Below are 13,574 nucleotides of genomic sequence, written 5' to 3' on the forward strand. Positions count from 1 at the left end.
CGTTTATTTTGTTAACAGATTATTTTTAAAAAATAAAGTTGTATTAAATGTTTTGAAATATTTAGAAAAGTATTGTTAATAAAGAAGAATTAAACGAATAATTTGACTACATTTTGATGCATTTTAATTTTTTGTTGGCATATAATTATTCTTCCTCTCTCTATCATTGATAAAACTGATAAAAATTAACTTTCAGATTATGGTAGGAGACAAGAACATTGTTAACAAAATACAAAATAAATCGATTTATTATTTTTTTATCCGTATTTTTTACAACAGAAGAAATATTAAAAATAATCTTATGCAGAAGGTTATGTAATTGTTAAACTTTGAATAACTTGCTTTATAATATTAATTTTATTTTTATCATGATATTTCGTTATCCTGATATTTCGTAGATATATATACGTATATAATTATATTTAATTGATAATCAATTTTTATTTATATAATTTTATTTTTTTTTTATATCAAGTTTGATTATTGATGCAATAATTGTAGAAAAAAACGTATATGTACATTATTGCTTTTTACTTTTATTGCTGCTGATTATTACTTCGCTTTTATTGTTTTTATAATTCATATTATATATTTTAAAAACGTAGTTACCATTAATCGATAATGCATGTATGAGATGAAATTATCAGCATCTGGAGATTTATCGACTGTCTGTATTTTTTGCGAATACGTATAACAAATTCGCATTTTTTTTGGCCCTGTTGGTTACTGCAATTTTCAATTAATCATGATGTAGATAATTAACTGTATCATCCCACGCGAACATTTTTATCCGTCGAAGCTTATCATGTTTGTTTTTTCCAATATGACAAAGATGAAGTATTTATTTTCTAATCTAACTCTAATAGTCAGATCAGCTGCTTTGCATAATATGGCTGTATCCTTGAATGACCAATCCAGCTGTGATAACAAGGTAATCAAGTGATCGAGTTATCTACGATAGCATTACGAAAACTGTCACGAAAACATCGACAGTGAGTCTTGAAAGTTGTCAAGTGATATTTTATTCACAGTTATGAAAATTTTACAGTGTTAGACTCTGGAAAGAAATTTTTTTTTCGTTTGTTATATTCTATATAATAAAATAACAAAAGAAAATTATTTGTTAATATATATTTTATAAAGTTTTTTTTATTAATATATTTATTTTATCTATCTTTAATTAAAATTACATAATATTAACAATATATTATGATATATTTACTTTCTAATAAACTATGAAATTTAATAATTGTAAAGTATAACTGTAAAGTGTAAAACTGTAAAAGTTTTTAAAATATCTTAAATGTAATTATGAAATTGAATAACAATGTATATAATATTTATTTTTGTTTCAGTGATATAAGCATTTATAGAAGATATAACACAATGATTCGACAAGTTTTTTTTGGTCCGTTAATTCAAACAAATGATAAAGAAGAATTAATTATTAAAGAGAGTGTTGCTGTATTTGTTGATAATGGCAAAGTATTTAATGATTTAATTTTACACATTTTATACATTGTATACAATATAGATTTAAAATAAAAAATATTATAATTTACCTATGTAATATTTAGATTACTCGAATTTTGGAGAATTCAAAGGATTACGAGAAAGATTTTAAGTTCGAATGGAAAATTCGAGATGAAATTAAAATTTTATCGCATGGTCAGTTTATGATGCCTGGATTTATCGATGCTCATACTCATGCAGTACAGTTTCCAAATCTTGGACTGGGTTACAACAAGTGTCTTTTGGATTGGCTGGAAATTTATACCTTTCCGCTAGAGAAAAAGTATAGTGATACAGAATTTGCAGAGCGAGTGTTTGAAGCAGTTGTGGTACATGAAACAATTCTAATCAAGATCATATCATAAAATGTATAATTATTTCAGATATTCTTATATCTTTTCGTTATGTCTAATATACATGTCATTGCAGAAACGGACCATCAAAATGGGCACAACAACGGCATGTTATTTTGCATCTTTATATGCCGATGCATGTACAATTCTTGCAAAAAAAACTGCTGAATTGGGTCAACGAGCTTTTATTGGAAAAGTGAACATGAACATTCCACGTGATGATGGATATTGTGAAAGCACCTTAACGTCAGTTGTAGACACCATAGGTTTTATAAAATCTATTGAGATAATAGGGGTAAATGCAAACTTGTATTTTATTGCCAATTCTTCAATTATAGATAAGACAATTCTATGTCACAATTAATCATAGAAAAATATTGCATTGCTCCAAACTTGTTGCAGAATCCACTTGTAAAGCCGATCATTACACCAAGATTCGCACTGAGTTGTGACATGGAATTAATGCAAAAGCTGGCAGAGATCGCTAAGACGAAAGATGTACATATACAGGTATTTTTATTTACTGAACTTGTTTAATATTATGTCAGCAATATACAGCTATTATTATAAACACAAAATGTTCCTTATTGTCTGTAGAGTCATGTCTCTGAAAATAAGGACGAGATAATAGCAGTGAAACAAGCTTTTCCACATCTGCCTTCGTACACGGCTGTTTATGATGCTGCTGGTCTTCTTACCAATAAAGTATAATATTTCATTTTCTTAATTCATTAAAAAAGCAAATTGAAACAATTGAGAATCATATATAACATCTGATTCTTTTTTACAGACAGTATTAGCGCACGGAGTCTATCTTGAAGACAGCGAACTTGCTATTCTTAAAGAACGAGGAACAGCTGTAATTCATTGCCCCTCTTCAAATACAAATCTGAAAAGCGGGCTTTGCGATGTACAAAGATTAAAGGCTAACGGTATCAAAGTCGGACTTGGAACAGGTGTCACAAGAGTCTCTTTGTTTGAGAAGTTTTACAATTTAACTTAAAATCTAAATTTTTAATTTCATTTAATATATATGAGGTAAATGTATTCATTACATTAAAAATGAATATGTTTTCTTAGATGCTTCAGGTGCAGCTAGTTACAGTATGCTGAATGAAATGAGATCGGTTTTACAAGTATCAAATTGTTTATCTTTAACGAGAGATAATTATACACCGCTTAGTTATAAAGATGTCTTCCATATGGCAACATTGGGAAGTGCTAAAGGTAAAATTGGCCATTGTATATTAGAAATGTTCTTATCCATATACAAAACTCTTTACAATTGTATTAACATATTGATTGGATTTAGCACTCGCAATTGATGACAAAGTCGGTAATTTGATGATAGGCAAAGAATTCGATGCTCTCATCGTTGACATGAACGTAGAAGGCAGTTTGTTGGATAATTTTAAAGAATATACACTCGAAGAGAATTTCCAGAGATTTATATATGCCGGTGATGAACGTAATATAGTATCAGTATATATAAAGGGTAAACAAGTAAAATAAGAATTTTTTATTATTATAATATTTTATAAGCTGATAAATAAAAAACTTCTATTTTCATATATTTATTTCTGTATTGTTTATACAATGTAACAAATTTATAAATTGTTATACACAATGAATAAAAATTTGTTTTCTTTACTTCTCTTCCAGAAATATCATTTTTTACTTTCTAAATTATATTTTCGTTTGCATACTTTGGAATAACAGAATATTTCTCTAAATCTTTTTTACTGAATATTAAATATATTTTATTTACTTTTTTATATTTTCTGTTTTAAATATTCTGTTTTAAATATTTTACGATCACTTAGTTAATAGTATGATAAATTTTTGTTTTGTATGTCTAAATGTCGAACCCGTTATTAGATAAGAACACACCATTTTTTTTAAATATCGGATATTACGTCATAGGAAGCGCCATCTCGAAGACATATTAATTTCTTGTTTCCACCTCGTGTTTCCGGTTCTTCTGTAATTTTCGAGGAAAGGGAAAGAAGTAACGTGAGTATATTTCAAAAAATCCTCAATTTTTCTATCATTTTTCCATATTTTTCGTTCATCTGTATAAGATGTTAAAACTATGGATATTCTTATATGAATACTTTCATCGTATTTCCTAATATATTTCAAATGCTATATGTCGGCGACATTGATGTTGCCCGCTTAAGGTTAACCAGGCTTATTGCAAATTTCAATATTAAAAATATGTGCAATAAGTAATTAACTTTTAATAAGATTGAAATGTAGGATGTATTATAAATGATCCAATTTATCATGAATTTTTTTATCACAGAATGGCGGACGCTGCTCCAGCCGCACGCGGTGGCTTTCGTGGAGGTTTTGGTTCTCGTGGAGCAGGAGGTGATCGCGGAGGCCTGAGAGGTCGAGGTGGTAGAGGTAGAGGCAGAGGACGCGGCCGTGGACGCGGCAAGGAGGATAGCAAAGAATGGGTCCCTGTTACCAAGCTAGGTCGTCTAGTCAGAGATGGCAAGATTCAGTCTCTCGAGCACATCTATTTGTTCTCCTTACCCATCAAGGAATACGAAATCATCGATAAATTTCTTGGACCAGATCTAAAGGACGAGGTTCTAAAAATCATGCCAGTACAAAAGCAGACACGTGCTGGTCAACGTACACGTTTCAAGGTAAATTTTTTAAATATTTTTTTTCCAGTTCTATCAATGTAAAATAAATTTTAATCTTGACTTAACTTATTGTTTCTTTGTCTAATTCTAAGAATTAAAAAAAGATACAGTAAATTGAACTAATTAGAAAAGTAACTAGAACTATATAAAACTTTAGAGAGACAAGAGTATTTAAAATATAACATTTTATAGGCTTTCGTTGCCATTGGAGACAGCAATGGACATATTGGACTGGGAGTAAAATGCTCTAAGGAAGTAGCCACTGCGATTCGTGGTGCTATTATTTTGGCTAAGTTGTCCGTTGTACCAGTTCGACGTGGTTACTGGGGCAACAAAATCGGCAAGCCGCACACAGTGCCATGTAAGGTAACTGGCAAGTGCGGTTCCGTACAGGTGCGTCTAATACCTGCACCCAGAGGTACCGGCATCGTATCTGCCCCAGTTCCTAAGAAGCTTCTTCAGATGGCTGGTATCGAGGACTGCTATACTTCAGCTAGAGGATCAACCTGTACACTCGGTAACTTTGCCAAGGCCACTTACGCTGCGATTGCCAAGACTTACGCATATCTGACGCCTGACTTGTGGAAGGAACAAGCTCTGGCTAAGGCACCGTATCAAGAATTCGCTGACTATCTGTCCAAAACTCACAAAGGAGGCGCGAGAGCGGCCGAAGTTGTCTAAATAAAGCCTCTGTGAAAGCGCTTTGAAAAATTGTAAAATAATTATTTTTTTTCCCTTCCAATTTCTTGCTTCTTAGGAATCTAATACTTCCTATTTTCCTTCATTTCGTTGAGCAAAATAGAAACTAATAGACAATAGGTGCTGGAACTACAATCAATGTTGCATGTATCATCACAGAATATGTTGATACATATATTATATTAACACTAAAACGATCAATGGTGCTATTTTAACTCTGTTAATCATTTTAATTTTTTTTTATAACATAGACAGAATATTAAGAATATGAAAATATAACACAAATAGAATCAGAATAACTATTTTCTAACTGAAAAGAAAATTAGAAGATTACTAAGTTGTTATCTTTGATAATTTTTAGCGAAATTCCATCAATTGTTTTAGTGTTAACTATTTAGTATATACATATTATGTATATATGTACATATAATTAATGAAAATCATCCAAACGTTTTAATTATTCAATTTGTTTTATTAAGAAGTTTAGACTCTATGCCTTTAAACAAACTTTTTATTCTTAGTTAATAAAAGTTGTAAAAACTTATTTGTAACATATTAAGAATCTAAAAGAAATGACAGTGTTATGTAGTATCTACCGAGTCTTCTTTTGTAGCTTTATGTGTTTCGTAGGCTTTATTAAATGTCTCGATCGTGTGATCACACATTCTCTCAAGATCTTGGAGGCCCCGTCTCAATACTTGGATTACATTTTCACCAGTTGTTTGGATGTTCAAGTGCACCCTCTTTTCTGCAGGATGCGGCACAGTGTGGCCACATATTTTTACGCCTGGACTGCAGAAAAGATTTGGAAGAATAAAAATACAATATTCTATGATGAAATTACATTCATAAATTTTAAATGATACGTACTATTCATTTATCACAGAAGCGAGCGCATTTCCCAAGGTATGTCCCTCGTCGTCGAAGACAAAAGTCCCGTATGTTTCTCCGTGCTTTCCCGGTAACTGTTCACAATAAACAATTGAATAATTTTGTTTAGCTTTCCCATCATCAATTAATATTATTAACTCTAATTATATTACCCTCGAGAGACGTTTCGCCATCGCGATCGTGCCTGTTCATATGTGCCGTTGAACCACACTTTCAATACTCTAACCTAAACGGACTAATGCAAATTGATAACTCGCATGAGTTTGACTGTTCGATAACACTAATTCGGATAGGTTATATTCTCATAAACACAATTGTGATTTCTTCGAAAGTACATCCCTTGCACGTATGTATCGTCTGTCTCTTGTAGCAGCTGATAATTTTCACATCCCAATTTCTTATATCATTTGACGCATTTTTATTTTAATCGTCTTGATTTAATTCAATTTAAACTTAACCTATATTTGCGATCCTGTGATACCTGGGATACGTTTCGTCATTTCGATGAGTCTAAGACGATGGATCTACGATGTTATTGTTCAACGAAATGTGCGATTCCAAGGCGTCGTCGTCAATCGTTTCCTTGCTACGGAAGCGAAGGACGAAATCGTCGACATAACTGCTGCTGACGAGCAACCAATATATTCGGACGAGTACCAAGAGCCCCAGTACCAGGAGGAGCTCACCAAGAAACGAAACAAGTCCCGGCTGAGTCCGGAAGATAGGAATATACTTATGGGCAAACCTCCCTATGAGCAGCCTATTGAGTGGTATCACAATACAGTAAGATACAAGAAGCGCATGCTAGGTAGATATGGATTCGAAGGCAACAAGGAGCCAGCTGGGTTTGCATGGCCTACGCCAGAAGAGATCAAGATCTTACAGGAGTATGAGAGAGTCGCCTTTCCAGAGTCCCTTCAAGATAGATGGAAGAAGCTGGAGGAGAAAAAACAGATAAAGGCTGAGAAGATTAAAGCAAGGCATGTCTTTATCAGTTTTATCACTGATTGCGTTCAATATAAAAAGAAGCTTTGCAATTGTTATGAAATTCTTTAATATGATTAATCTTGTCCTTAGTTCCTTATTAGATCTAAATGTATAAACTAATTATATTAAAGAATTTTACAACAGTTGCAAAGATGTTTTCTGCTGAATCCAGTTACTATCTGCAAGTTTACAAACGTTTTTGGAACGGCATATTAATGTATGACATATAATGTATATAATGTGTTTGTAGGGAAGCTGAAATAGCCGAAAAATTATCGAAGGTGAACCAATGGACGGCCGAGTTGAACGCAAGGATCGCTAAGAAGGAAGCTGAAATGGAAGCTGCTAAGTTGCGTAAGGAGCGCATAGTGGAGGAGATTAGGAAACACTTTGGCTTCAAGATCTCTCCTCATGATGAGAGATTTAAGACGATGCTAGAGCAAAAAGAAAAGGAGGAAAGGAAGAAGAAAAAGGAAGCTAAGAAGAAGGCGAAAGAGGAAAAATTAAAGAGCAAGATCCAAAAAATGAATCAAGAACAAGAAACTGATTCAACGAAACCTGTAGAATAGTTACATTTTCTTTCGCAAAGTAAAATGTTCTAATTGTATAGCTAATAAATTTATAATTCATTAGAGTTCTCTTTTAGATGCCTATTACAGCCAATACGATTAAACCACGTAACATTTTTCTTTATATTTTATTTAAGCAATCAGCGTTCTCATATCTCAACGCTAAACATCGCGAAGTGAACTTGGCTTTGATCAAAAGATATCCAAATGCCTTTCTCTGTTTTACATTATTAGAAGTTTATCTTTATAGTAGAAACTTTCCAACGGGCACTTCGCGCTTATTTTGGCGAGAGTATAAAATCTCAGGGACAATATACATAATAATAAATATCATACTTTTTTTACTAATACAAAAACATTACACACTGTTTCGCAAAAGACTAGAAGAAATTTAATGCATAGTTGATAAATAATGCTCCTCTTTAAGACACTTAACCAGGCACACGTTGGACGATATGTAATTACGTTGTTTATTTTCTGATCTCACTCCGGTCACTCTAAAGTCTTTCGGTGATTATCGCGATTATCAAATCCTCGAACTATGTTGTATTTGAGAAATAAGATTTCCTCGTATTTGTAATTGACTCGTTATCCATCCATAAAACATATCAATTAACTGGTTCAGCTGATTCAATTAAGCTTCTAGTTAATTTAGCAGCCGCGTCGAATAAAATGATCGAACATTCCGAGTCATTATAAAAAATTTCTCAAGTAAGATCAGCTTCTCGTCATCGTATAGTCCTCGTTGATCCGATCGCTATTGACAAGCGATTTTTTCTGCGAGTTTTCCCGCTCTGAGACATTCTTCTCGGTTTCGGCAACATTGCGAACCAGCTGGTTGTCATACGATCGTGCGTTCTGTATCTGAAGTTCGTCAATCACAATAAGATGTACTTTGTTGCTCTCTGTGTGTCAGGCGGATTGCAGCTGCGACGGCGACGTCAATTCATAAAATTGAAAGCTGAGCTCCTCACCGAAGAGATTTTCCGATCCTATAATCTCGGGATCGACCACGTTTAATCCCAGAGTAGTCGGATCCGTGACTAGATATCCCTCGTTTACGAGTCCGCATTCCTCAGCGACGACTTCCTTGGATACCGGGTTCAGAAAATCTGCAATAAATTTCATTATTCGATAAATTTTGTTTCATTAACGTCGAGTCGATCTCTTCCTGAAAGAAACATTGATTATAATATATCCTTACCACTTTCCTTGAAGGAGCATTGGAGCGTATCCGTTTGTTGCTCTATCTGTTCATTCTGTTGACCTGCCTCGGAATCGTTCACCATAGGAACTAGATACTGCACTTCCACTTGCCGTTTTATTCCGTTGAGTATTTGCTCGGCGGAATGCTCGAGCGTCACAGAATTCAGTATATCGTCCGCATCCTCTTCAGAATTCGGCTGTGTGATGCTCGCCGTCGCAGCCTCCACCTCGTCCATAATTTGGCTGTAATGTTAAGAATGTTCAGTAATGTGAAGAAATAGCTTTACAAAATTTTATGAATAGACGTTTACCTGATGATTTTGTTACTCCGGGATTCTTCAGACTCATTTTGTGTTACTTGTATTTGTGTAGTATTTGTCAGACTAGTAACTGGTAATGAACGAGGTCTACAATCGCCACGATTCGCGATCGCCCAAAGATGACCTGCTCCATGAGTCGCCTTCGATCCTTTCCTGAAGTGCGGATTTATCGAGAGATTATGCCGGACGGAGTTCTTCCAGCGATCATCGTTGCTTTTATAATAAGGAAAATGCTCGCTGAAAATGACAAAAAGTATCCTTTCTTTTAATTATACAAAAAACGGTTCATATTTTTATTCAAAATAAAGGTTTTTTTTTATTGAATAATTCAATAAAGTGTTTGCAAGAGCTACTATGATCACTTAGCAAATCGACGGGAATATGATTAAGGACAATAATACACATAAAAATGCACGGCGGTAATTTGCGTCCCTACGAAACTAATTTCCTTCACCTGCTCGCAGCGATGTCACGGTGCGTTACGCACCCCCTCTTCGCGATTAATTTCACGAGTTTCGGTGGAGAACGAGAAACATTTAAGCCAAGGGTGCATTTACTCGCTCCGCTGATCATGATGATCGCAATGAATGTTGTCATTTACACCAACATTTTAATGAATCTGTTTCTAAGAGCTGATTGTTCCATCTTCGAACAAACTAATTTATTTACTGGATAAACAAAAGAGTGAAAGAACATAAGAATGCAAGAGAGTAAGACAGTGAGCTAAAGTTTACTGAAAAATGGAACAACCCAGCCTAAGTCATATTTGTGTATTGATGCGATAAAAATAATATTCTTAATACATACTCACACTATGATTTCAAGCTGCAATACTATTATAAAATATTCTTTAATATGATTGATTTTGTCCTCATAACTCTAAATGTATAAATCATGTTATAATTGTGTTAATCATACTAAAAAAAAATGATGTATTAACAGCATTATCTGAATTGAAAATAATTTTGTTAATTAAATAATATCATTAATGAAACAAATATTTATGCTCTTATTTTAATAAAATTTCATTTATTTCATTAATACTGTTATTATATCAACAAAATTATTTTTAATTAAAATAATGCTGTTAAAATTTTTTTTTTAGTATCAAAAAATTTTATAATAGTTGCAAAGTTGCTTTTTCAGCCATTGATAATCTTGAATAAGGCAAAAAAAATGTGAAAATAAGATTATGATTTTTAATATTATACATATTATGTTTATAGACTCTATTTATGTATATTTATAGTCTGTCTCTTTGCAGAGATATTTCTTTTGACTCGTTCGAGCGGTGCCCTACGCGGCTGAATCTGAATAATCTATATATACATATTTTCCAAGGAGCTCGAATAGCGATCGAACAGGTGAAGGCACAGGAGCAGTAAATTGTGCGCATTCGTGTTGAGGGCTGCAACGAAGATAGCTGAAGGGTGAGGAGTTAGTGCCAGGTGGTGCCAAGCAATGGGGGCAGTGGTACCAATGGGTACCATCTAGAAGTAGCCCACCTCCGTCGACCCACCCCCAACCAGCGGGCTACGTTCGTGTAAATTTGTAGAAAACCCTTTGCGCGTCTAATACGCAACTAAGAAAAACACTCCGTCTGTTTCGAATAAAACTTATAAATATTTTTCTCGTAGGGTCAACTTATCAGTTTTAATCAATGGAATGTTTTATTTTAATTTGTGATTCCGTTTAAAATTAAGAATTAAAAAATAGGTATATAAAATATAAGAATAAATTGGAAGAAATAATATTTTAATTGGTATGTTTAATTAGATATTTAATTGAAAGGCTATGAAGGAAAGATTGTAGAGAAAGTAGCTTATAGCATGGCGGTCATGGACAATAAATTTGGTAAGGCGTTGCAATATATAAGCAAATAACAAATCAAAGTTTTGACTAAATAAATTTCCTGCCAACTTACGAGATCCACTGATAAATCGCGGAAACAGTGAGCTCGCCTCTTTCCTGTAGCGCATGTTCTATCAATTCCGTATAAGTAAAGGGTGGCTTCTTTGGCCCATTGGATCGCGCGGACGAGAAATTTCGACTGTCGTTTCCGTTAGTGGGATAAGTCGCCTGGTTTACGTCCTGTCGATACATCGACGAATTTTCGTGACTGCCATATCCTCTCTTGACGTCGTTGGCGTAATTGGAACCATGCGACCTTCCGTTCGGTTTATTCTTATTGCCTGAAAATGCGCAATTAGCCGCGGAACCGTTCTATTAATTGAGATATATTAAGATTATAAGGAATATACGCATTTTTAAAAATCGTAATTTAATTAAATAATAAAATTTTTGAAGACTATTCCTGGTGAAAAAGTTTCTCAAAATTTTCACAATAATAAGGAACACTTTTGGAAAAAACTGAGAATCTTATATCTTTTCTTAGAATTATTTTTTATATGTATATTTTTTATATGTATATGTGAATTCTGAAATATGTGAATAGTTTCTATAATTTGTGAAAAATACCTTAAACTTTTTCAGATTTTATAAAATTATATCAAATTATAAATTATTATAAAATGAATCATAGAATACTTCAGAATGCACATATATGAAGATTTCTAAAAAAGACGTATAGATTGTCTGTAAAAAAACCTAAAAAATTTTCTAAAAAATTACAAAGTTATTCAGAAATTCTAAAAAATTTGAAAATTTATATAAACATTCTAAAAAGAATTTTCATTAGGGACACCATTTATTATCGTTTCGAAAATAGTCAAGCAGGAAATTTCGCGATTCGTTTTATCGATCGATCTAAAGAAAATTTTTTTAAATAACAAGAACTTTATTTAGCTCCAATTTTATTTAATTTAAATAAAGATTTAATAAAGTTAAAATTAAATAAAGTTTCTAGTTCTGACACCAAAGCATACAATATCTCTTTATTTTCTTTTTCATCTCTCTACCTTTTTTATCTTTCTTTAATTTTAATATTCGTGAAAGCGTTGTTTCGAACATTTATTTTGTATTGCACACTTTTCTCACCACAATAATTGTTCTTTGTTGTTGCGGTGGGTCCTATAGTGCATCTATCATCCGCGGCTTCGATGAATGAATCCAGTTTGAAGTCCAACAACCATGACAAATTTCCATTCTCTTGATCCTCGAATTGCTGTTGCTGCTGCTGCTGCTGCTGCTGCTGCTGCTGTTGCTGATTATTGCTTATTGTTCCTTTATTTTGCTGCGTGTTCAGATTGGCAAGCGAGATTACGGGGGCGGCGACTGGTTCCCAATAATTCATTGATACTGTCGGCTGATAATGAAGCTCTTCAATATAAGTTTCCGTAGGATGACGTTCTGCACATCCAGATGTATTTGACGAGGACGAGGTTGATGAGACTGAAGACGACGACGAGGAAGACGAGGTCACGAGAATATCCACATTCTGCTGTTGTTCCAGCTCTGACATGGTCGTCCAGGTGCAGTTTGTGCCATCCACCAGCAATACTTCCAGACGCGTCACCTGTGATTCCTCGATGACCTCCTGGGCAGACATCGGCGAGAAGAGTGCCGCCGCGTTGGCGATGATATCGTTTGATGTAGCCACCAGCTCCACTGGCGTCTCCAGTTCCTCGAGATAGTGTTTGCGACTCGTCTGGCGGACCTCATCGCAGAAGCTGTCAATGTCCAACTCATCAAAGACCTTTCGTTTGGAGCCATCGACCTCCAAGTCGTCGAAGATCTTCCGTTTGGCGGAGGCACAGCACTGACTCTCGGTGACCTCGCCAGCATTCCCTGACGATGGCCCGATCATTTTGTCGGCCTTCGAGCTGCTAGCAAGTGCAAGTCAGCGGATAGGCCTATTAAAAATAGGCAAAATAATAAATAAACAAAAGGAATTATTTATATAGATCAGGGCTTTTTTATTCATTTCTTGCGATAATGTTTCTGGACAGAACAAGTTGATTATTTAAAGGTTGTATCCTCAAAGAGCAATCATGATTGTATAATGTAATTATAAGTACATCACTAGAGATATTGTTTGTTATCGTAAATTTTAAATTGTATTATTTTAAAGTTGAAACCGACAGAATAGTTTCGTCCTACCCTACAAATAAAAGGAAGCAGAAATTTTAGCCTGTAAAACCAAAAATAAAAAACTAAATTTCTAACATAAAATATTGAAAATTGAGATAAAAAATCTAACGTTTCAGAATTTAAATTTATAAAATACATAAATTTCCATTAATTTAAATAAACGATTTTAAATAAACCATTTTTTTAAATCTATTTATTTTTCGCAAAATAAAAAATCAGCAAAGCTAGCTCGTGCATCAAATAATTCTCCATTTGGAAAATAATTATTCTGACGTTTGTGTGCAATATTAGCTACAAGCTAAAAACAAGTGTGATGTATAATTATAACAT

At 33.5% G+C, this 13,574-nt stretch overlaps 5 protein-coding genes across 5 annotated transcripts; 3 read left to right on the top strand and 2 right to left on the bottom strand.

The window, feature by feature from the left end:
- Window positions 1-869: 869 nt before the first annotated feature.
- LOC108686880 (guanine deaminase) lies at window positions 870-3,377 on the top strand. The gene is made up of 9 exons (XM_018192379.1): window positions 870-931; window positions 1,356-1,485; window positions 1,578-1,841; window positions 1,942-2,160; window positions 2,268-2,375; window positions 2,463-2,570; window positions 2,656-2,821; window positions 2,946-3,092; window positions 3,178-3,377. Exons 1-9 carry the CDS (start codon window positions 906-908, stop codon window positions 3,375-3,377), a joined length of 1,368 nt encoding a protein of 455 aa, XP_018047868.1. The 5' UTR covers window positions 870-905.
- Window positions 3,378-3,800: 423 nt separating this feature from the next.
- On the top strand, window positions 3,801-5,231 carry LOC108686881 (40S ribosomal protein S2). The gene is made up of 3 exons (XM_018192380.1): window positions 3,801-3,878; window positions 4,171-4,522; window positions 4,715-5,231. Exons 2-3 carry the CDS (start codon window positions 4,172-4,174, stop codon window positions 5,201-5,203), a joined length of 840 nt encoding a protein of 279 aa, XP_018047869.1. The 5' UTR covers window positions 3,801-3,878; window position 4,171; the 3' UTR covers window positions 5,204-5,231.
- A 571-nt stretch (window positions 5,232-5,802) lies between these two features.
- Window positions 5,803-6,344, bottom strand: LOC108686920 (probable DNA-directed RNA polymerases I and III subunit RPAC2). Its single transcript, XM_018192442.1, has 3 exons — window positions 6,265-6,344; window positions 6,092-6,186; window positions 5,803-6,013 (listed from the first exon to the last, which is right to left on the bottom strand). Exons 1-3 carry the CDS (start codon window positions 6,283-6,285, stop codon window positions 5,803-5,805), a joined length of 327 nt encoding a protein of 108 aa, XP_018047931.1. The 5' UTR covers window positions 6,286-6,344.
- Window positions 6,345-6,600: 256 nt separating this feature from the next.
- Window positions 6,601-7,668, top strand: LOC108686872 (growth arrest and DNA damage-inducible proteins-interacting protein 1). The gene is made up of 2 exons (XM_018192367.1): window positions 6,601-7,092; window positions 7,350-7,668. Exons 1-2 carry the CDS (start codon window positions 6,617-6,619, stop codon window positions 7,666-7,668), a joined length of 795 nt encoding a protein of 264 aa, XP_018047856.1. The 5' UTR covers window positions 6,601-6,616.
- A 492-nt stretch (window positions 7,669-8,160) lies between these two features.
- On the bottom strand, window positions 8,161-12,960 carry LOC108686959 (forkhead box protein P1-like). Its single transcript, XM_018192492.1, has 5 exons — window positions 12,192-12,960; window positions 11,119-11,386; window positions 9,186-9,431; window positions 8,873-9,117; window positions 8,161-8,780 (listed from the first exon to the last, which is right to left on the bottom strand). Exons 1-5 carry the CDS (start codon window positions 12,958-12,960, stop codon window positions 8,581-8,583), a joined length of 1,728 nt encoding a protein of 575 aa, XP_018047981.1. The 3' UTR covers window positions 8,161-8,580.
- Between the last annotated feature and the right edge of the window lie 614 nt (window positions 12,961-13,574).

The sequence above is a fragment of the Atta colombica genome, unplaced genomic scaffold (genome assembly GCF_001594045.1).
Source record: "Atta colombica isolate Treedump-2 unplaced genomic scaffold, Acol1.0 scaffold198, whole genome shotgun sequence".
Taxonomy (NCBI): Eukaryota; Metazoa; Arthropoda; class Insecta; order Hymenoptera; family Formicidae; genus Atta; species Atta colombica.